Genomic DNA, 24,810 nt, shown 5'->3' with positions numbered 1-24,810 from the left:
AGGTATTAATTTCCTTGAAAAGGGAAATATAGCAAAACGTTTATGCCATTATAAAAAAGGGTTATAGAACGATATATCTTAAATTCTTTAGGCATTAGTTCTGTTTTCACAAAAGGTGCCGTTCTTTTTGCTTTAAAAATTAAGAGCACTGCACAACCTCGCACCTTCACTGTGAGTGTTTACAAGCTAGATACCAACATTGGTTTATTTGGTGTTTTACATGTTGATGTTCAAATAATACATCAATAGTAAACAATCTGCCATTATTTTGTAATGATTGTTATCATTGCTAACTATTTGTATGACTATGCGTTTGTTCTGACACTTTGTTCACATTTTTTTTCATGTCATTCTCTGGTTTTTTCTCATGAACAGACATAAAGGTAAGACTAAATCTTTTACTGTTTTAATGTGAATTGTGTAGTGTTTTAAAAAGATCATATTTAAGTGTTCTAGCTTGTATTAATACAAGTGTTCACATAGATCATGATTAACATAGATTACTAACAAGTTTAATACTAACTATTTTTATAACTACATGGTGATAGACAGTGGTGGATACAGGTGTCGAGATACCCCATTTATCAGCTAATTGTATTTTTCCATTTGCACTATAATCAAACATATCATAAGATATACTGATATATGCAACTTGCAAAAGAAAGCATAGCAAGACATAAGCACTTTGTGTGCCAAAACAAGTATCTGAGAAACCTCATGCTTGTCTCCATTTTTACTGCCCAAATTATGTTTTTAAGATAACTGACATATAGGAGCCTTTAGATTTCACTCTTCCAAGTAATGAACCAAACGAGACAATCCAAAACATCAGTGGTTAAGTATAAAATTATAAATTAATCTTTTCGTAAAGAAATATTGATGTCAAATCATGGTGTAGTTGCAATGGCTTTTATCAGTATTCACAACAGAGTAAACATAACAATATGTTATGAATGCAACAATGTTATTAACAAAAGTGGATTTGTCAGCTAAAAAACATCTCGTTTGCCAGTGTCCTGATGGTCAGTGATTTTCAACAACATATCTAACAAACTTAAAGTTAAATTTGCGTGTAAATTTGCTCAATTTTGTTATTATGAAGATAATCTCATGTGCACTGTTTATCACATGAACAGAATTTCCGCCAATGGGACTTAAAATTTTTGGGAAGATTTTAGGTCAGGCATCCTCATCCTCGTGTTTTAGCCCAATATTTCTGTTTTTTTCACAAATCATCAACAAATGGCAAAAAACAGCAAAGCTCTGAAGGCTAAAATCCTGAAACCAGTAATGTGTTGACTATTGTGTGCCACTTCTCGGTAATTTGTGTTACCAAACAATCAAGGGCCTATTGCATTTTGGCCAAAATTGCTACTGCACAGCATGCAAAAAAATGTTTGACAGCAACTCTTCTTCCATGAAATTGTATAAAGAATACATCAAATATCAATTTCATATAAGACACCACAGACAATGCTGTTAAACCTAGCTCAAGAACTAATGCAAAGCTTAATTTGTTTCATGTAAAATGATTATTTCAACTGAAGTACAATGATTCAAGGACAAATTACAATATTATTAATTCTACCTCATTATAGTTCAAATAATGACAAGTACCAGTATCGTAGTCGACCAAAATAATCTTTTTGTTTAATGACACTAGGTGTTCACTGTGGTGTGTAAAAATTCATTACCTGTAAGTCAACTGTCAGTCATGTATGGGGACTAAATTGAGTTCAAGTTTGAATTCAAAAAGCTTTTAGAAGTCCGAGTTCCAGTTCTACATGTTGAATTGTTTGAGTTCGGCAAGTTTATTAAGTTCTTGTTCACCTAAATGTTAAAATTTTCTTATAAATATTGGTTCAATGCAAGCATGTTCCTGGCCTATTTGGCCAAATGGAAACAGTTTAGGCCCAAATCAGCTTGTTGCAATTCGCTTACAAACAATTTACTTTAAACCTAGTTACTAATTTGATATTTACACTCGCAAAGATATTTTAAATAAGTATGGGCCTTTGGTTTAATGTATTTTTATTTAAAACACAATTAAATTACGCTACATTTATGCTTATTAGAGTTGAGCATCTGTAAAAATATTCATCAACCACCTGTTTGTGATTCACGGTCACTTCACTATGCAACGTCATCATTGCAATTCTAGTTAGAAATGTTTTCAGTCTTTTTAAATTAGAAAAAGCTTCTCTCCACAGAAGCAGTTGGTCCAAAGTATAGAGAGAAAAAATCTGTAGTCAAAAAATGACTAATTTATATCCTTTTTTTACGGCGTTAGTTGTGCCAAGAAGATAAAGCAAACAGCAAATAACACAAAAAAGGAGCACACGCTTGTGCCCACATCTGCCAATGATTAAAAAAAGAACGTAATGCTTGCCAGTAACTTTTTACATAACAGACTTTCTTGTACTTTTTTTGAAAGCTAGGTTCTCTTATTTTGTTTCCTATTCTTTTTTGGTTTTTGCTATCTGTGATGCTGGTCACATTAGCATCCACGTTGTGCGATGGAGGACATGGAAAAAACAATAGATGCTTATTGGGCATCTAGTCAGCTCAACTTTTAATGCCAAATACAAAATTTGGTTGCAATGTCACTGAGAATCCGACCCTGATAAATCTTACTTTGATCTCTCCTACCACAAAAGATGTTACGCCGAGTGGAAAAGGTGTATTTCCAACATACAGCCTGCATATATTATATTTGCATCACATATTCCGTGAATTACTCTGTATCATTAAGTAATTATTGTAGTGTTAAAAAGGCTGAGCACTACAATTTTCTTTACATAGCCATACAAGGGTTACCATGACAACAATATAATACCATACTATTTCTCCATTTAGGATATCATGTAATATGTCAATAAAACTGAAACTACTTCTTAAAAATCAGTTAAGTAACAGCGATTTGAAAACAATGCAGTTGCAGTTATTCTCCACACTACCTTTTTGATTGTATGATGTTATTTATCTGCATTGCTTTTATTAAAATAAGTGTAGTGCATGGAAGTATTGAACATAAGTTGTTCATTTTTTTGCATGGTAAATCGGTGCAAATTTGTTTTGTGTAAGTGCGAATGTAACTATCCATTTATGCACTATCACATATCACAACTTCTCTCTTTGGAAAAAGAATAAGTTCAATGTAAATGAAGCATTTCCATTCAAGCCCAACATATTGACCCTTAAGCAATTTTGAATCAGCTCTGCAGATACATTTTTACATGCAATGCTCAGAAAATTTATAGCACCTAATATGAAGGTCACAAGCGCCAAGTCTTTCGCTGTAGCATTGACATCGGGATCGAAGGTAAGAACAACTTGCTGGAGCATTCTCAATCGATAACAATTTTTGAAATTTGTGATGATTCCTTAATCTAAGAATTAAACAGATGAAGTCTGTTTACATGCAAAAAGACAAGCTCAACACATTTCAGATAAGGTTTTTTCTCTCTTATGATCGGAGTAGTTGTATAGCAATAAGCAAACTTTTCCTGCTTTTGTTTGCATACATATATCAAAATCATTGACCCAATCTCGGAAATTTGCTGCTGCCATCCATGCATGCTTGTTAACCTGAACTGAAAATCAATCAATCAATTGTTAATCCTCAACTGAAACTCAACTATACTACCCCAAGCACCGAAAATTTGGCTGTTCCGACCTGATGCAATCAGAGTGAAAATTTTTAGGTGGCATTTTATACTCTGCAAATAAGCCCACTGCTAATTTTTCAGATGATTTGGACACGTTTAAAAGTGGACCTAAATGTTGGCATATAAAAAAAGTTTTCTATACTCTCTTCAGCTTTTAGATTTCATTATGTGAAAAATGTTTTCAAATGTATGTACAGTATTTCAAGATCTGAAGATTTTCGTTTAAAACCTTTGCAGTTGGCTGCATCACTACCTTTATCTTGCCAAAAACAACTCATTTTTTTTGTTGTAAACTTTGATTTCAAGCAACCATGATTTTAATAGAAGATATAACACTTGTAACAAAGCCCTAAAGAGGCTTAAACTGTGCAAAGTGTTGTAAAAGTAGTACACAGTGATTCAAAAAAATTCAGCCTATTTACCACATGTGGCACATCTAATTTATTTGTTATTTGTTTGTCTATTTCATCTGAAGGCAAACTGACATCTCTTAGATCGTTAAAACAGTTTTTACATCTGTATCAAAACTTGACGTCTTAAGTTTCTGTAGTTAAGGATATGCGTTTTAAAATATCAAATCCTCGAGAACCAAATCCAAAAATATTCGGCTCTTATTTTTGGAACCGATATTATTCTGATTACAATCATTGACCACAAAAGTTTTGATTTACTTCATTAATTATTTTGAATGCGAACATAACGGTCATTTGTTAAAAAAGGCAATGAAAGACAATACTTCTTGAATACTTCTAAATACTTTGAATACTTCTAAACGTTTTATTTTTAAAAAACCCATTTGTAGAGAATGGCGAGAAAGTCATTTTTCTATTTAACCTTGCTTTCATGAATTTTTTGTCATGTTAGGTTTATTCACATTTGCACAGTAATGCACGATTCACTGCAATGTTTTGATAAGAAGTCTGTGTAGCTCGGCTTTCATTTATGAAAGTACTCAAATTAATATCACAAACTTGTAAGAAATTCCGCCTTAGTAGACAAAACAAAACTAGTCACCAATACTACAAAGCTGTCTTTGTATCACATTGAGCGAAATTGGAATGCAGGCAGTTGAAATTTCTGGAATTTGCCTAAAAAGATTGTGGACAAAGACCCACGAGAAAAAATAAAAACGTACGATGTTGACCGGTCGTTACAAAGAAAGATTTAGTCTACAATGTTTATGCTCATGATTTTTTGTTTTTTAAATTATTGTTACTGTTAAAGATTGCATGTAGTTTTGAAAGATCCTGTGTAATAAGATGTAAATAAAAATATTGATTAAAAATGATAGATGGCATAAAAATATATTCCTTAACTCTTTCAAAACGTAAGTTTTGTCAAATTTCTTTAAGAAAAAGGCACTGGACCTTTAAAATGGAGATAGCGCAGATTTTTGAAAAGTTGAGTTGGGCAAATTGGCAGTCCTAAAATTCCTAAAAGAACACAGGTTAACATTTCTTAAATGAACTTCTCAAAATTAATTGTCGTTGTCCGTTAGCCTGTGATTGCATTGATCGCATTCCGTGATTGCATTGAAATTTTCTGCAGAAATGCTGTAAAACCTTCCAGTAATAGTACTGGAAGGTTTGCAAAAAACATTACATGGAAAGTGAGATAAATAACTAACTCTTTCGTCTCTGCCATTGATCGTATTTATAGTGCTCTCTTACACCTGACCCAGATTATGGGTCAGTTGTATAAGCCCTATCTCGTTTTTTGACCTGATATTTTTGTCAATAAAGGAGCTCCTATACACCATCATATACAGCATTTTCCTGTTTTATGTTTCAGATACATATATGTATTAGTGTTTCAGTTGCACTACAACATACTAATTGCACACTACACACATTGTGCTAATTGTGCATTGAACTTGTTTAGCATGTAGAATGCTAATATGTTGTAGATATCTTCTACTGTAGATATAAATATTGCTGGTGGAATTAACTACTCATTCACATCAAATCATAAGCATGTTTCAACAGCATGATTCTGATTTCAGTTGATTTCCGTTTTTGTACTGATTTTATAAACAGCCTTGCATGAAAGTTTCTTACTGTATGAATATACTTTTGGCCTACGTAACAAACTTTTGAGTTACAAAAGATTGATTTGTTTGAACATTTATACTGTATAATAAGTGATAGCAAACCACAAGAATATGATTAAGCACATTTATTAATATATTTTTTATTTATTGTGTATTTCTCGCTGTAGTGTCGTGTGTCATGAAACAAGGCTTAGCTTAGTTAGTTTAAGCAAGCTTAGTCAATTTACCATCCAGTAAACAGTTAAGATGTGTTTAATGGCAAAAATTTTGCAGTAGTCCTTTATACAGTACTACTGTAAGTTGGTCATTGATCATGCACTGTAAAATCTTTTGGAATGTATATTGTATGCACATGGTGTAATTGTGTTTTTTATTTCTATTTTGGAAATGCTAGGTTTTGTACATTTCCGGAAGATATGCTGCCTGCATTGACATGTGTAAAATATTTCTGTATGATGTTGTTCGATTTTCTTTAACTCACGTTTTATTTATCTGCATACATGTTACAAGGTACATCAGTGGTAATCAAGTGGGGTGTTTTGTTTGTTTTTTTGAAAAGGAGGATTCCTGAAGAAACGGAAATTTTGCTTTCATATTCTCATTCATAGTGCATTAGTGCTAAAAGTATCTGCGCTTTTTGTAGGAAAGACTTAAATCATATTTAGCCCAGCTCACTCTATTGCTTGCTTTCCCTGTGGTATCTGGGACGCAACTAGAGCGGTTGATTAGACGGTATGCCATCCCCCTTTTTGTAGGCTAGCCAGGCTGATTAGTAACCCAAGGTTTGCAGGTTATCTATCCAGTAAAGGTTAATAGACTCGCTAAAACTGGCGGCGCTCCTAAAAAAATTTAAGAACCACTAGCATAAAGTGAATATATTTTCATTTTTTAAAAATGTGAATGAATTTTTTTTTTAGAACGGCAGACCCCGTTACCACATACTGTGTGTATTTACTTTGAATCCTGCAACTCGCAATGCATTCTGCGTGAGAAGCGTGGTTTGCTCTCTTCGATTTTCGAGCTTGTTTTTCGATTCTTGTTAACCTAACATACATGTTATAACATGGTAACCTAAACCTAACTTAAATCTTCCTTCCAATCTAAATCTAACTCCAAAAATATCTTAAGTACTTAAAATCAAGTGGTATAATATGCTTATCTAAACCTAACCTAACTAAACTTTCTAATCTAAATCTAAATCCAATAAAACCCTAAATAGCTTAAATAACTCTGAGCTTTTTGCATACCCATTCTTCTAACCTAACCGCCTATCTTTAACCATACTTTAACTATGGGCTGCATGACCTACATCTGGTAAAATAGTCATTCTCCAAATTAAATGTGAGCACTTACGGTTTGCATCCTATTTCGTGTCTATCTTTTATTTCTTTTCATTTTTAACAAGGTACTGGTGTTTCAAAGTAATAAAAATTATTATTTTGTTCATAACCATTCTCCTTATATAATCGCCTATCTTTAACAACAGGATGCTTGATTTACTTACGAAGAAGTAGTCACTCCCTTCGATTACATAGAGCGATTTTAATCGTCAACAATTGGCATCCTAATAAGTGTTAATGCATAACCACTTTGATTTAACTAGACCTTTGTCTGGTCGTATTCATAATTAAAAAATATTGTTGTACTAATTCTCCAAACTAAAAACAGTACGACTTATATATCCTCGAAATTGTCTATCGTAGCAATAGTTTTGAGTGAAAACTTGACCCAAAAAATTCAACTTATACATGAATAAAAACGGTAGTATCTCTTAGTCCGTTGTCAACCCCCTTTGATTATTTCTGGTTGCGCCACTGGTAACACGTTTCGTTGGCCACATTAATACACAGTAAAAATGGAATGCATTCGTCAAAAATGCCTGGATACATTATCCGAAAAGCAATTGTTACATCAACACTGAAAGAGTGCAAGTGCGAAGCTATATTTGTATTGCACCATAGCATTTGATACAACATGTTCGATAAAACCAGGAAATCAGATCAAAAAGCAAAGAAGAAAGAGGTCTATATATATGAGGTATGTCAAAAAATTTCCAAGACTGCTGTCACAAAAGATCTTTTTCAAACTCAAACTACACCTTATCCCCTTAAAGTAATCCCCATGGAGTCTAGTGCCCTTTCCCATCCTTCTGTGCCACGTTTGCATGCACTCCTAGAAGGATTCAGTCGGGATTCCCCATAGTTCTGTCTTCAAAGCATTTGTGATGCCTTACACATCTTCAAAACGAGTTCCCTAGATCAGGGGTCCGCAAATAGTGGGTTGCGACCCAACTTTGAGTCACGAGGCCTTCCAGTCTGGGTCGCGAAATATTTCAAACATACTATAAATATAAGCATCGCATCCATGTAATAATGAACTTCAGCTTTTTTTAAACCTCTAATTAATTATTATTGCCTTTTTACTTAGTTACTACATAACATAATAGTCGAGCACACTTGTGCAACCAGTTATGCTTTTTTTGTTGCAATTATATGCTCACAAAATGCTTGGGTCATGGGAGTTTAGAACTATTTTTTAAGGGTGGCGCCAAAAAGTATTTGCAGACCCCTGCCCTAGATGACCCCTTGAACTTGGGGAATAGGAAAAAATTACATGGAGCTTGGTCGTTCGAGTGGCCAGGGACTCTTGGATCCTCAAGGCAGTGTGGGCAGGTGCGTTGTCATGGTGAAACACCCACGAGTTGTCCTGCCACAATTCTTAAGCACTGCACAAATGAAACGCCACAGTATCTCTTCGTAGACGTGCCTGTTGGTCATCTGACGTTAGAACTCGCAGTGTACAATGCCCCTCACATTGAAGAATGCGAAAAACATGAGAAGTGGATTTATTGCCCTGATAAAGTTAACCCAAATGGGTTAATGAAACGTCGACAGATAACAAAGTTATGTTTTCAATCAGTTGAGTCTTGTGTACTATGGAAGTTTCAATTTGCTTGCAACAGTCAAAATCATTGCACAACAAAAATAAAACAACATGTACACGCTCTCGCTCTTTATGGTTGCCTGTGAGTTCTTTTTCTACTTTTTATTTTTTTTACTCTTTCTTCAATTTTATTTCCCTGTAGTATCACTGTTTGTATGTATCACCGGGTCTTGCTGTATGAATATAACAATAACCAGACTAACATTAAAGTGTAATAACCTATTCTTTGAACAGTAAGAGTGGTGATATACAGGGTGATAATTTTGCTTCCTCCTGTTATGCAGTAATCCAGAAGTTAAGTGTGAGTACACTGAGGAAAGCAGTGAAACTATGCTGATTAATTATTCAAGAAATATGTTTATTAAAAAGCTTTATTTCCGAAAGTACACCACGGTACTACAATGCAGTGGCAATCTAAATACTCCATTTCAATGCTAATTGCTGATAATATAGTTTAATCTCTGTGTAAACACAACTACTTAGCTACTTAGATTAAGTATAGATTTCTATATTTTAATCTGCATGTTTTCAAGTTATATACGTATTGATTTTAATAAGCAGTACAACTCAGCTGAAATTCGAAAGAAATATGAGGGCTTTGCTAGCCCAGGTTCCAAAGAACGTGAAGAACGGGATGTAAAATTTAAGGTTGGTTTGTCATCCAGAATGTCAATGAATAGATAGTAAAGTATTTTTAAATTAATTGTTCACAATTCTATGCCCGTACTGTTGAACAGTTTACTCAACGAGTTAATGAAAAGCTTTTGTTATAGTAGGTATTTTGCTTGTATGCTCAAAGATATTATTTAAGGTTGCATCGATGTTAAAGTCGGTTTGTGAAACGCTTCATTCAAGGTGTATTCTGATAATGTATTTTGTGTACTTCTAGAAGCTTTTCCTTGTTTTAATTTTGCATGGTACTGTAGTACTGCTGAAGTTTGTACAATGCAACTTCAATGTGTGTGTGTGTGTTTTTATCTTGTGTGCTTGTTTAAAAGTTTGGCTTAAATTCTGTGCTTGTGATGTGAAATATTTTGCCAGTAGTGTAAACATTAGCTTCTAGTAATGTTATTCAAAGAGTGTTTAACTAACCGGCAGGTGTGGGCACATGCTAATGCTTCTAACAATTCATATGTAATTGTTGACACATTACTATGCTTAACTTTCATGAAATTTATAAATGCATTCATATAACATTTGCTCAATCATGTACACCTTTTGAAGTTTAATTGACTTATTTTATTTCATATAGTTTGCAAACCCTGAAACCCCAGGATATGTTGGCTTTGCTAACTTACCTAACCAAGTGCATCGAAAATCAGTAAAAAAAGGCTTTGAATTCACACTTATGGTGGCTGGTAAGCATTGTTTAAAGTTGTGAAATTTTTGAAGTTATAAGCACTGTCTTTTATTTTTGCACCTGATGGCGGTGGCATGGCAACCTATTTTCATTAATGCAAAAATTCTTTTAAGCCGAGTTTAAGCATGATTGTTCACATGCTCAAGTTAAAGTGTGTAATTGACATATTTTTTCAGGCCTGGTTGTTGGCCTGTTTTAAGCGGGCAATCACACAAACGCAACTCGTTGGTTTGAGAATTGCTCGAATTTAGGGTGCAACATAAACAGTATTTTTACACCTTGCAAATGTTGATGACCGAATATTCAGAAAACTTCAAGATGAATGCATTCTCATTTAGTTTTCAGTTCAGCCTATTTTCTGCGTTATGAGATCCTTTGACGGTCTTGAAGTTTAAGTATGTTTTTAAAGTTACCTGGCGTATTAGCTAGGTTACGAATTTCTCTTGCAACGAAGGTTTTGCATTTTATACGTTAAAAAAGATGTTTTTAACTACTTAAATGTCATCCAAATTTGTACTTCAAGTTATCGCTGATAAAACATTCCATGTAGTAGATATTTAATACGAAATAACAAAATAAAACGCACAAGATATGTCTAACTTTTCGAAAAAATTTTTCAGTTTCTTTAATACCTTATGAAACTAAAGAGACCGCAGCTTTAGGTTGCAGGTGATACTGGTAGACGTTAGCACTGACAACCTCGAGTGAAGTATGTGGTCAACGAAGGAAAATTAACTTGTTTCCACTGCCTGTCAATTAGCTGTAGGAAGTAAGCCAAAGTTGCAAGTAAACTAATTTCACTGTCGTTCGCAATACCATATCTGACCGCTTGATCGTATGGCGAAATACGACTTTTAGTATCACATATATTTACTTCACTTTTAGTGACGTATTAATTTGGGGCAGTTGCAAATTGCTATGCTGCACAGAGATCAAGTGATGTCACCCAAGTCTGATAGATTTCTACACGTATGGGTCACAAGTATTTGGTCTTTCATTACCTTTATGCATTGCTTTGTGTTTATCTTTTTTCGAAATTCTTTAACAAGAAGACAATACACCGCTTAGGAGTGTTGTGTGGGGAAATTCAACCGCATCTCGTTGAGACACTGTTTATATTAAAACGATTATTTATAGAGGTCCAAAACTCAGCCAAGGGAGACAATTCAAATCGTCATGATCAATAGAAACGATAACTTAACATTCTATTGTAATCTTTATAAATGATATTATTAAAACAGGGTAATGCAATGGCTTTCATTAGTATGAAAAATGTCCAAATCTAAACACGTATACACTACAAATGCTACGATGTAAATACCTGAATTTGAATGTTCACTTATAACATTTCAATCATGTCGATAGTCCATGACTTTCAATAACATGTTAAATAGACTTTAACATTGAATTCGCGTACAGATTTCTTTAATTTGTTGCATTAAAGATTTGACCAGAGCAGTGAGCATTGTATATCGTACGCATTGAATTTGGGTTACTTCTGGTCAAGCTCACATGAAACGTCATTTCAGACGACTCCGTATGCTTTACGGCTTGAAACTTTGCAGAAAGTGTCTTAGCAGTCTTTGGAAATCTATTCTTTAAAAGACAATAGTAACTATTTTTGTTTTGTGTTTTTGTATGTTGTAATTACTGCTGTTCTTTACTTTGTAGTGAATTTTAAACAGCAAATCATAAAATTTCTATATGAAATTTTTGTCATGAGCACAAAAACAGTATAAAAAAGCAATGTTGTATGTGAAACGGATTCCAGGAAACAGTGCATAATTGACTCAATCGCCCCCTTGATACAAAAGAAGAGTTCACACATTCACAGTTCACCTGCCAAAAATTATGTGGCCACGCTTGAATAAAATAAGGCCTCATGACAATCAGTTTATCTGATGGTAGGCGTGATGTGTTTGTTACAAATTGTTGCACCGTCATGACAAACTGGACACTTTATGTTGTCCTGTGGCAATGAGTATTTTTATTCCTTAAGCAACAAGTCGGCCACCACTGTGTAGCACTGCTCATGACGGTGGCCACCCAGTAACCTTGTGTCGGCATCTATGTGGCCTTGTGCTCAGAGGAAGAAAATTGATATTTTTGTCACAAGACAACTTAGAGCCAGAGAATAGGCTACAAGTTAAAAACTAAATAAAAATGCCATCATCATATGTTTTTTTGAAAGAAAAAAGCAAGCAGAAAGCAAGAAAATCACACTTAAACTGAGCTGAATATTGCTTAAACTGAGCTTGCATTGATGACAATAGGTTACCATGCCATTGCTACCCCAAGCAAAAAAAACTTGGCACCTATAATTAAAGTTCACGCTTATCATATATTTAATTTAACTTTATTGTAAAATTTTACCAACATTTTATTCAAAGTTTAATGGAAAAAATATTATAAGAAAAATTTTGTTCCAAGATTTACAATTTCTGAATGTTATTCATAAATATAAGCAGGTGCATGATTAATGACAACTTGTTTTATTTTGAAAAGTTATCGTAGTAGAAAAGATAAATACCTATCGGGCATTTTTTTAAATCTATATGAATCCACAGCAATAAAATACCTTTGAGGGACATTAAACTTCATTGTTTCTTGCGCATATTTACATATAAGTTTGTCATCAGGAATGAACCATTTAAAGGGTCATTCTATATGAACTCAACCAAAGTTGAGAGATCTTTGCAAGTAACCAATTCCGATTTTTATCAAATTTATTTTGGACATTCCTTTGTATGAATAACAAACACATGCAAAATCTTAGCCTTCTAATTCTAATAATTTTTGAGATATGGCCCTCTGAAAATTGGGCCCTTGCTTTTTTTTCATCCTTGTTAAGTATGAATATTAATTTTTCGGGTTTTTCAAGATAAATATTTCACTCACACATCGGCTATGTGCTGACAACATTTTTTCTGTAAATTACTAAGTTTGTATAGTATTTAGTTCCCCATTGCCGATATCTCGTTACTGGATCCCATGCATTCCCTGAAGATGAATGAATTAAATCACTTATTGTATTCATATGTCCTAATGAATTTCCACCATAATGCCCGATTGTACAACAAACTTATCTAAACAATTCCTCGTACTGCAGTTAACGTCTTGCCAAGGAATATATGGATGCAAACCCAAAAAGATATATATCGCTTGTGTAGATACGGTCAAACATGAATACTAATAATGGTGTACCCAAATATAAAAGTACTTATAAATTGATCGATTCTGATAAGAAATGATAATCTAAAGTGAGGTCAACATTCCTTGCAATAAAAGTCTTGTCTATGATTTTCTTTTTAAATGCTTCTTTGACAGCTTATATTTTGGAACATAACTGTTTTTAGCAGTTACATCATGTTATTAGTAAAATACGAGTAACCTTGGGATGAAATTTTATTGTTTAGTGCCGATACGAATAGATTTGGGATTTGTTTATGTCGAACCTCAATAATGATCTTTCTTGCAACGCATCCTTAATCTTTTCGTCTACTGCATTTTTTGTGGTGTCATCGTTCTATCCAAAGTTAATATCAAATGTTATTGTCTCTGACTGACTGGGTTCTTCTTCATTATAATCATTTTTTCTGTCTCAATTGAACACTTTTGTGATATCTGTCTGCTTAATGAGTTTTGATAAAATTGTTTAGTAGTTTTGTGAATATTTCATTGCATTTGTTACATTGTAGCAAAGCGGTGCACTTACTTACTATAATTAAAATTTAATGATGAAGCACAACTTCTTTCAGTGCCAGTCCTTCTAGTTCTTTAGCAATGTTTTTCCTTTCTACGTTTAATGTTTGTTTCAATTATATGCAGGTGAATCTGGACTTGGAAAGTCAACTTTGGTAAATAGTTTGTTTCTGACTGATCTTTATCCAGACAGACATGTTCCAAACGCGGCAGAAAAAATTGAACAAACAGTCAAGATTGATGCAAGTACTGTTGAAATAGAAGAAAGAGGTGTTAAGCTTCGCCTAACTGTTGTGGATACTCCTGGCTATGGAGATGCTATTAATTGCTCTGACTGGTATTTTACCGTTTGGGTTCTACTGTTTAATTTTTACAATTTTTTTTGTGGTAATTTTTGTGTGGCTAATTTTTAACTAAAAATCAAAATGGTTAACAGTAAAATCTTTAAAGGAAAATTTGAAGAAAAACAAAATATATCAGCAGCTGTGTCGGTTGTTAAACTTTTTCTTTTGATTTGAAGCTGGAATATTTCTTAAATTTATTAAGGTATTTTTTAGTTATTACCATTCATTCAGTGATTTAACTGATACTTTTGTATTTAGTTACAAACCCATTATTCAGTACATCGATGATCAGTTTGAAAGATATCTACATGATGAAAGTGGCCTTAACCGACGACATATTGTAGACAATCGTGTGCATTGCTGTTTCTATTTTATTTCTTCGTCAGGGCATGGGTAATGTTGCTATTTGTTATGTTTATGGTGATTCATTTAAACTTTTTTAGTCATAGCAAAGATAGCCTTGTAAAATTTGAACAGTTGAGTTAAAATGAATCTTTCTCTTGACTGTTAGATAATAATGATGCAGCAAAGTTGTTGCTTTGAGCAAACAAAGTTGTTGCTTTGAGCTGGTGTTGGTGCTGGTGACTTGCGTTTGTATGAGATATGGTAGTGATAGGCTGGCTAAAATGTTTTGGATGGAATACGTCTCCATAGGTAGGTGATTAATAGTAGGTAATTTTCAGCATAGGATAGATGACAATATATAAACTGGTAAAGCATTCTTCTTTTAACGGCAGTTACCGGTACCAGACTAGTCTAGAGCTAAGATTGAACTGTACTACAGGTTAGCATTATATTAACTAGTACAAATACACCAATGGCAAGCTAGTTTAGGCTTATTTAAAGCAAAATGTTACTGTTGTACACTTTAGTATGCTATTACTCTTTACTTGTCATTCACAAGCCGTATACTATTCATACTTGGTCCAAATACCTGAGTCATTTTTATTGTTTCTTTTATAGTGACCCAATAAGAACTGCCATCCTCGTCATAATTAAGCGATTAATTTGCTTTTTTGCCACTTATTTATGGCAATAACTGCTTAACCACTACATACTAGTACAAATCTTTTCTACCAGTGTATTTACTGACAATTACTCCTTGGTTTAATGCCAACTTGTTTATGGACTTGCCCCTCACTTAACGATAAGGTTTATAGACTTCAAAATTATTTGATTTAAATAGAGATCCCCATATTGCAGCCCATGAAAGCTTTTTCCATGCTATATTGACTTTATTTAACAATGCAGCCTGCGAAACAACTAATTTTGTCAGCTTTAACAATTAAGGCATTTTTTGATGTCTTTTTTATGACTTTGATTTCTGTTAGTATCACAAAAGTAACTCCTGTGTAACATCGCAATCAGGCCACCTTTTTATAAAAATTGTACATTTATTGTTGTGGTCTTAATTGACAATTGGTGCAGTGCAGTGATTCTTGGTAAAGTAGGCTAAGTTTTAATCAGGCTTGATTTTTAGATCTTCCAGGGATCATTTTAGTACCCTAACACGGAGTTTTTTTAAATTTTGCTGTGTCGATTTGGAAACTAGCAGAACTTGTTTATCTAAAATTGTACTCACTCCTTTTTAGTAACGTATTCTAGTTTAGAGAGAAGGTTAGCAAATAGCAAGGTGGCAGTACCACGGTACTATAGTACCGAATTACTGTGCAGCGATAATTTTTCAGTACTGAGACTGGTACCGTCGGTACTTTTGAAAAAATACTGAATCTCTGTACCGAATAACTTTTTTCTCGAAATTTCAGTCAGTCCCAGTACTCAGTGCTTTTCACATGATTATTTCAAAATTTTAAGAAGTGTGTTTTTAAAAATACATGTTAATTAATACACTGATTGAATGCAAATCCATCCTCTGTGTTTTAATAGAACATAAAAAATGCTCGATGTTCCCATGCTACTAAGTGTTTTAATGTTATGAATCAATGTTACCATATAGTTTTCTAACGTTTCAGTAAAGCTCAATGAAATTTGCAATTTTTGTTACATTCCATTTTCTAAGCTGATGTTCATGTCATAGACATACAATGTGAATATGCACAGAATGTCTTTATAGCGCGACTGTAATGTTTGCTAATTATGGCAATATTTTGGGGTAAAATCTTTTTAGTTTCCTTGATTTTCTTCCGGCTGTTTTTTGAATAATATGCCAGCAACCAAAACTTCTTGTACTACGACGTATATTGCAAAAATTTTTATGGTATCTTTTTCTTTTCAAACAATACACTGGTCAACAGCCAGTTTTAAACGGAGATGCGATTAGTTGGATCATGAAGGGTTTTTGACGCTGATTCCGAAAATTTGATGAAGAATTTTGTTAAAGCAATGGAAAGTGCAATTCTAATTGGTTCGCATTTCTCGCAAGTTTCCTAGCATAAGCCAAGCAAAACTAAAAGAAGGAATCTTCGTGAGCCCTCAAATTAGAGAAGTGCTAAAGGATCCACATTTTGAAAAACCATTGTCGAAGTTGGAATTGTGTGCTTGGCAGGCATTAAAGTGGTTGTGTGCTAACTCTTACGAAATACGAAATCGCCTTCTTTTTAGGCAGGAGTTGATGATTTGCTTGAGGATTACAGAAAAAAGGTTTGCCGCATGTCCCTCAAAATGCATTTTCTGCACTCCCACTTGAACTTCTTTCCAGAAAAGCTTGATGCAGTTAGCGACGAACAAGGTGGACGATTTCACTAGGACATTCAAGCAATGGAAGCTTGTTACCAATAAGGTTTTTGGAATGAGGGAATGATGGGACTACTGCTCGATGTTACATCGTGATGACCCCAGTCATGTGTTTAAAAGAAAGTGATATGCCAAATTTTTTAAGTGCCATGTATCATAGCTGTGTAATGTTTTTAACGCTTTTTTCTGAAAACACGGATTCAACCATATCTTGAAAATGTGATGAGCTAAAAAAAACTAAAGGCAGATTCGGAATAAAAGCAAAAAATACATCTCAAATAATATACTTGCGTTCTCGTTTAAAAAAAAGTGAAATTTTGTTGACCTGTGATGTAATTTCAATAACTTTTATTTTATAACACAGTGAACATTTTAATCTCATCTGACGATTGTTACTATCGATATGTAGCATTTTTCTCAATGTATCATACTTCATTAAAATTCAATCACTTCAATAATTTTTGCAAATGTATCATATACTATTTCAACATTTCAATAAAAAGTGTTCACAATAATTTAGCATTGCATGGGCAGCTGGTATTATTCCACACAGGTGCTGTAATTAAGCGGTAACATACATCGATTTTAGATGAAGTCTAGTAGCTCGGTACATACAGAACTGGCAAAGCATTAAAGACGCTTGCTCCTGTTCAGTGGACCTGATAAACAGTTCCAAGTTGGGTTAATACAATAAAGAAATCTGAATCAGTTCGAACTTGCGCCATGGCTAGTTCGGTAACCAGGGCTCGAGCGATGAGAAATCCTCGCCAAGTTTAGTTTGGCAAAGACTTTTCTCTGTTTGAGGGTAAATTTGTGATACCGTACCATCAATATTTCAATGCTTGTTATATGATCACTGTAACTTCTTCACGTTTGGATATATATAGATACATAGCAAGTTGCGTAACAGGTTAGGGAACGAAAAAGCAGAAAAACTAGCTAAAAAAGTTATTAACGTTTGCAATAACATCCTGAAGACAGTTGCGGAAAAACTTGCGATTTTTGTAGTAATCTATGAGTTTCATTCAAACACTAACATTTCTGAACCTCTGCAAAAGAGTCAAATTATACACGACTTTTATAAAAATATTTGCCCCAGAAGGCAAATTTTTCTTAGAATTTAAAAGTAATTAATAATGTAAAGCTTTTAACAAGTGTATTCTTTCATTAAAAATCATATTATAAGTATGACTTTTAGTTTGAGCTTATCGGTGAGTCAGTTTGTGAGGACATGTATTTTGTGTATACGTGCTGTCATTACAACTTACAAGCATTCAACTATGGTAATGTACATGCATGAACACGGCATATTGCCTCTCCATTTTTTTAATTTGTGGTTGTGGTTTTTTTGTTTTAAAGTTAAATAAAGCAATTATATCTAAAAATCCCAATGTTTTTCTATTAAAACTAGTTTTTTTGTTGAAAAAAAACGCTCCGGCTTGGTAAGTGGGTACATACCTGGGTAACTACCCACTACAACCCTGGTCAATGGTAAACCATAACATTCATCTTACTCTTTTCATATAAACATATTAATGTCAAATGGTGTAGTTGCAATGACTTTCATCCGAACTCACAAAGTAATAAAAGTAGGTTACAAAGGCTACAACGTTAATAACGGAAGTTAAATATCAGCAAAAAAGTATTTCAAATACTGGTACGTTGACCTCATGATTTTCAACGACAAGTCTACAGGCTTGAACAATTACTTCATATGTAAAATTACTTAATTTCATTTTGTTGTTTAAAGATGATCATGTGTGGTCTATTTATTTTTTCGAGCGTATTAGCCCCCTTTCATTTTTTGGCCGAATGTTTTCGTCAAATAAAGAGGGCTTATACACCAGTATATACCTTATTTACTTTTTGTATCGTAGTTTAAGCCTCAATCTTAAAACCATATTATTGGATCAAAAATGGGAGGGGCTCGACCTAAAATATTGCCTTAAGATTTTATGTTAACATTCACCATCTTTAATTTGATAAAATTGAGGTAATTGACACCCAAATTAGTACTCACTCAAACACTAATGTTGTTTTTAAATGCAATTTCAAGTAAAGACTTGAAAGTGTAAAACCGTATTACTTGAGCTACAAATATCTGGTTCCGGGTCCATTAAACTAGAACAATCCAAGCAACTGTGCTGGGTTTTTTACTCGTAATGGGTTGAAATGACCGACCACCCAAACATAGGTATGAATTTAATTCACAAACAAACAAAAAACACTTATACATACCGACTTATGTTTACAGTAGGTATATGATAAAAATATTGAATTTGGTTTTTCTGCTGCAAGTTAACTCCAAAGTAAATTTTACCTTCAGACCAATATGAAGGACGGCTTGTATATTTTGAAGTCAGGATCATCAGCTAATACTGTCTCTGCACTGATAGCAGTTTACATATTTTTGCAGAATCTTTTACATGTTGAAGGCTCCGTATATTAAATTTATGAAAGTGTTGCATGATTATTTCAGGTTAAAGCCACTTGATGTGGAATTTATGAAAGCATTACATAGCAAAGTGAATATCGTTCCTGTCATATCAAAAGCTGATACTTTAACAATCTCAGAAGTAAAGAGATTAAAGAAACGTATACTGGAAGAAATTGCTGGAAATGAGATACAGATTTATCATCTTCCAGATGCTGATGATGATGAAGATGAAGATTTTAAAGAACAAACTAGATCTTTGAAAGTAAGAAATGTTAACTGCTGTGTTCTATATGCATAGGCATTTAGTAATATTACTAAAGGATTTAAGCTTCTATTTGTGCCAGTACATTTTTAAAAGTACACCTTATTTATAATTTAGTTTCCTGTAGAACTATGTCTATTAACTTATTTTTTACTCATATAATTTTAAAAGATTTTTACCGAAGTGTCTGCTTTCGTGAAAGACCTTTGTCAATATAAGCTGTCCAATTTACCAAAATGCAAATAACTAAAACAGATACCGTGTTTATTGGGATATAGCCCACACTGTTGTCTAGCACACACCCATTGCTTTGCTAACAATTTTAGACAAAAAGTTTTGTTTCATGTATAGCCTGCAGCCGCTTTTTGACGTTCCCTCATGGTCTATTCTACATCTCTTTTTCTTTTCTGTTGCCTTTTCGTCTCACGTAGTTTTTCTTTTATGTTACTTTTATGTCTTGACCAAACACAGCATGTGATAATTAGTTGAAAATTGCAACAGATACTGATACAAAGTAACAATGTCGCTGCCAAAACCAAGTCTTCCTAGCACATATTTTTGTTAATAGCTTCATCTACTTGCCACAAAATAAGATAATACTGCCCACAAATGTGCTATTAAAACAATATACGTTAGCCCAAAAGTATAACATTATCACAACTTCATTCATCTGCATGGAAACACTTATCAGTTTATCACATAGAGCAGGGGCGGGCAACTTTTTTGGTCGGCGGGCCTGATATGAGAAAATAAACTACTTGGCGGGCCGGATTCCTGAATCGATACATTAATCGTGTATTCATCCACCTATGCAAGGAATAAATCGTATTTAATGTAAACTTTAAGTTTTAAGCATAGAGACCAAAAACAGTATTTAATGAATTTATTAACAAATAATGTACTTCAATAGCTGCTGAAGTCAAAACTGAACTGCTGAACTGTCTGCGGGCCGCTCAAAATCCCGTCGCGGGCCGTATGTTGCCCACCCCTGACATAGAGACTGCAAAAAAGCTAATGTCAATTTCTGGTAGTTTTATTAACTGTTCCTACAAATTTACATTGCATCATTTCATCAAAGAGAGTATTGTTTACTGCTGCAGAAAAGGGTTATGTTTGCTGAAAAGCATGGCAATAGTACTGTCGGTCATACTTTGGTATGTTTGACCCCAACATAAGAACGTGGCGAAAACACAAAGCTGACTCAGAAACATTACTGAAGTCGAAGAAGCAAGTGAGGTGCATCTGCAACTTTCCCACGATTAGAAACCAAACCTTGAAGGTGGGTCAAAGAATGAAGGAGTGCTGGATTTAGGATCGGATTGCAAATTGCGAGACAATTTGAAAGTGCTGTCAGCAACTTTGAAAGAAACGTTGGTTAGAGTCAGGGCTTTCTAAAACGCCATTCTCAATACGTCAACGCACCTATATAGCCCAGAAAGTACCATTCGATTTTAAACATAAGCTGAAACAATTCCAGTTCTTCATAAGGAAACGATATGCCGAGAAGAAATACAATATATGTCAAATTGAAAACACTGATAAGACTCCAGTGACCTTTGATATTCTGTTTCAGCTAACACTCGATTTGAAGGGTGGAAAATTTGTCGACATAAGAACGACTGGCAACTGAAATAATGATCATTTTGCTGTGATGCTTTCAAAAACTGGTAATGGCAAAAAACTGCCACCATATGTGGTTTTCAAGCAGAAAAATTTGCCAAAGGAGCTACTGGAGGAGTGGACAAAAAAGGTGGTTCAATGCCAATGTAGCGCGTGATTTTATTCAAACTGCTTGGGGCAAACGAGCAGGTGGGCTACTCAAGCAACAATCGTTGCTTGTTATTGTTATGGATGTTTTCTGATGCCACCGAAAAAGCAGGGTCAAAGATCAGTTATAGGGGACGAACATCAACCTTGGGATTATTCCTGGTGGAAGGAAAAGCATGCTACAACCAGTGGGTGTTAGTTCAAACATACTTTTTGAAGGCGAAAACTGTATTACTAAGACTGGTCGAATTCGTCGGCCTACAATCACAGAAGTGTGTCATTGGATTAATATACATGGCAATGCATACCAGAAGATATGGTGGCATGATCATATGAAAAATGTTGCATAATACGTGCTTTATATGACACCAAAGACCACTTAATCTATCAAAACAGTGACTGCATTGATAATTGCGCTGACATCGAAAATGAATCAGACATCACATTGTGCATGCGGACAATGCAAACAAACAGATTGTAGAATTTATTTTTAAAGCAAGCGATGACCATTGGCAAATTTGACGCTTTTTGAGTCTGAGTTATTTTTTTTTTTTCGTAATTGTAATTGTTTGTTGTTTGAATTGATGAAATAACCTACAGTTTCTGACTACAACTGCTACTGACATTATATGACATTGATAGAGCCCAGTGCCAAGTGAACCAACTTCAACTCAAGGAAAGTTTTTTTCTCTGCAACATGAATGAAGTCCTGTACCATCGTCCACGTCTACTTTCGGCTACTAAACTCTATTTAAGAAAATGTAGCTTACTTCTGTTTTATTGTGTAGTGAAATTACTAAAACAGCAATTACCCTACAATTTCCTCATAGGGTTTGTGTCATGCTTTGAAATGCCACAGAAGGACAATAAGCAATTTTACCATGTTGAACTTTTTGTACTACTACTTTTGAACTAACATTTTTACTGTTGCTTTCCTGAAGAGTGTAAACCAAATGAGCAGCGTAGCCAAAGTACGATTAAGACATGTATTCCTGGAATAGGTTGATGGACTCAAATCTTGTTCCTACATTGACTTTATTGCAAACCTGTGTCTTGATATTAGACAGTTTTTATCTTTTATGTTGGTGGTTGGAAATGTTTGCATCATGGCCCAAAGTATAATATTCTGTGTTTTTGAGAGAATATACTTTTTATTTATTATTATCACTTGCATATGTTTCATATAGGAAAGCATACCTTTTGCTGTTGTTGGATCTACTCAAATGATTGAGGTGAAGGGAAAAAAAGTGAGAGGTCGTTTGTATCCATGGGGTGTGGTTGAAGTCGAAAATCCAGATCACTGTGATTTTCTTAAACTGAGGACAATGCTGATGTGGGTTACACTAAAAAATTAATAGCTAATTAAAACAACAACTAGTAAGTTTTCATATTGAGTTATATTTTGTGTTTTCAGAACACATATGCAAGATCTGCAGGAGGTTACTCATGATCTTCATTATGAAAACTTCAGAGCCTGCAAATTGCAGTACAAAGATGGCAGTGACTCATCGTAAGTGGCAAAATTAATTGAAATGTTACTTACGCTTTTTGTGTTTACTTTATTGTTATAATATGAACAAAAGTAGCTCATGTATGATTAACTAAATGCAAAACATATATGTTTAGCGTTGAAGCTTCGATGTCTGGGGCGGACAGGGCTTTGCAAGAGAAAGAAGCGGAGGTATTATTATTGGTTTAACCATTTGTTTTCTAAAAATAAAGATATTAAGCCGTTTAATACAATAAAAATTTCTACATACAGCTTCGCCGTATGCAACAAATGGTGCAGCAAATGCAAGCACAAATGAAGGCTCAGAGCAAAGCTACTACAAGTTCGCAGCCTAAAGTCGTTTCTCATCAAATTTGATTTTACCCCAACTTATCACACTTATATGATGTATTAATGTTCATCTTGAGATCTTCATTTCGGTACCCTACTCTGTAGTTCGTACTCGACACTAAAATGTATTTTGTTTTCTTTTACAAGTACAGTACACATTGCATGTACGAGGTCTGCCCAAAAAGTATCCGACCTTTGGGCATTACAAACAGAACACAATAAATTTCACAAATTTTCATTTATCTCCCTCACAATACTCTCCTTGGAAACACACACTTTTCCCAGCGCTTCTTCCACTTTTAAAAACACTTCTGGAATATTCCTGAGCTCCCCCGTTGATTTTTCCATAATCTCTTCTCGTGTCTGAAATAGCGACCTATTTAGCGTGGTTTTGAACTTGGGGAAACGGGGAAACAGCTAAAAGTCGCATGATGTCAAATCAGGGGCGTAAGAACGCTGCCCCACAAGTGCTGTATTGATGTTTGTCAAAAACCGTTAGATCACATTGGCGGAAAGAACAGGAACATTGTTATGGTGTAGCTGCCACTTTTTCTTTGTTATTGTTTCCTCCTACGCATCTGGCTGCTTTCTTTTTGCAGCATCATGAAGGCGATGTAAAACTTACTTGTAAAACACTCTTTATTAAACACTCTTCATTCATTGTTTGACCTTCTTCTGCGTATTCGTGATGCACAATGCTGCGAAAATCGAAGAAACAGGTCAGCTTCACTTTCACCTCTCTGCGAACTACTCTTGCTTTTTTGGGCTTTGGTGATTCCAGATGCTTCCATTGTGAAGATTGAAACTTGGTTTGGTTTGGTTGATTTGAGTTTGGCTTACGGCCTCCTTTCCGAAATCTCGTTGAATCTTTTGATTATTCCAAACTTTGGGCAGAACTTGGTGCAATATCTTTGTACAAGACGCTCTGTGATTTTGCTGGCGAGTAAAAAGCGACGACCTTGCATTGTAAGACCTGAAGACCTGAATGCTTCATAAAAAGAAAACGACACCACTTATGGGCTTGACATTGTTTGAGTGCGCATTGATAATGATATTACCTCATGCCACAACAGTTTCCTTGGTGTAACATTATCTTTGGGGGGGGAGACTTTTTGGACAGACCATGTATTAATGGCAACATTGTTGGTCTTTATAATCGTTCACCATTCCCAGTATTCTTTTATTATATGAATGCTTAACATCTGTACATATTGCATTTACAATATAGTCATGTGTGTAATAAATTATCTGGAAAGACTACATTTCTGCATGTTATGTCTGAGTTAGCTGCTTCGTTTGTGAAACAAGATATTTCTAAACACATTTTTCTGCAATGTGTTTGTGCGTTTTTGCTTATCACGTCTCACAATTAATATGGTACTGTATAGTGTATAAAAAAAATAACGCTGGCAAGGCACCTTTAAGTGGCGATATGAATTCTGACGATAGTTTTAATCTAGTTAGTTTTGCGAATATTCCTGTGGTTTAGTTTATTTTTTGATTTTTCTACTAAAGACCAAGTGTTGGACCTTATGATTCATACACATATAAAACAGTGTAGCCAGGACAGTAGAAAACACTATTGTTTAGACATTTACGTCGATAATACTAAAGCCGGATTCAGACCATGATGGGCCTGGGACTGAGAGGTAAAACGATGGCCTACAATAAATTTTGCCGCTGCCATTTAAAATAAAACAACGCGTACACACAGTTCTCAATATCCTCTCAAATACATAATGA

The 24,810-nt window shown here is 34.3% G+C and overlaps 1 protein-coding gene across 3 annotated transcripts; it reads left to right on the top strand.

The window, feature by feature from the left end:
* The first annotated feature begins 378 nt into the window (after nt 1-378).
* Nucleotides 379-24,327, top strand: LOC143446172 (septin-2B-like). Of its 3 annotated transcripts, none has more exons than XM_076945695.1 (10): nt 787-834; nt 9,223-9,309; nt 9,914-10,019; nt 13,850-14,060; nt 14,326-14,460; nt 19,241-19,460; nt 22,415-22,560; nt 22,642-22,737; nt 22,854-22,908; nt 22,990-24,327. In XM_076945695.1, exons 1-10 carry the CDS (start codon nt 802-804, stop codon nt 23,092-23,094), a joined length of 1,194 nt encoding a protein of 397 aa, XP_076801810.1. In that variant the 5' UTR covers nt 787-801; the 3' UTR covers nt 23,095-24,327. The 3 variants fall into 3 exon arrangements, with proteins under 3 accessions (XP_076801811.1, XP_076801810.1, XP_076801809.1); XM_076945694.1 differs by lacking the exon at nt 787-834 and adding an exon at nt 3,254-3,322; XM_076945696.1 differs by lacking the exons at nt 787-834; nt 9,223-9,309 and adding an exon at nt 379-383.
* Nucleotides 24,328-24,810: the final 483 nt, after the last annotated feature.

This window comes from Clavelina lepadiformis, chromosome 2 (assembly GCF_947623445.1).
Source record: "Clavelina lepadiformis chromosome 2, kaClaLepa1.1, whole genome shotgun sequence".
NCBI classification, from domain to species: domain Eukaryota; kingdom Metazoa; phylum Chordata; class Ascidiacea; order Aplousobranchia; family Clavelinidae; genus Clavelina; species Clavelina lepadiformis.
The sequence above is the reverse complement of the archived record's forward strand: the minus strand, read 5'-3'. Positions and strand labels throughout refer to the sequence as shown.

Coding starts and splice junctions, on each gene's coding strand:
- LOC143446172 (XM_076945694.1), top strand. CDS start 3,269: ATGAAGGTCACAAGCGCCAAGTCTTTCGCTGTAGCATTGACATCGGGA. Junction 14,061..14,325: donor GCTATTAATTGCTCTGACTG/GTATTTTACCGT, acceptor TTTTGTATTTAG/TTACAAACCCATTATTCAGT. Junction 22,909..22,989: donor TGCAAGAGAAAGAAGCGGAG/GTATTATTATTG, acceptor TTCTACATACAG/CTTCGCCGTATGCAACAAAT.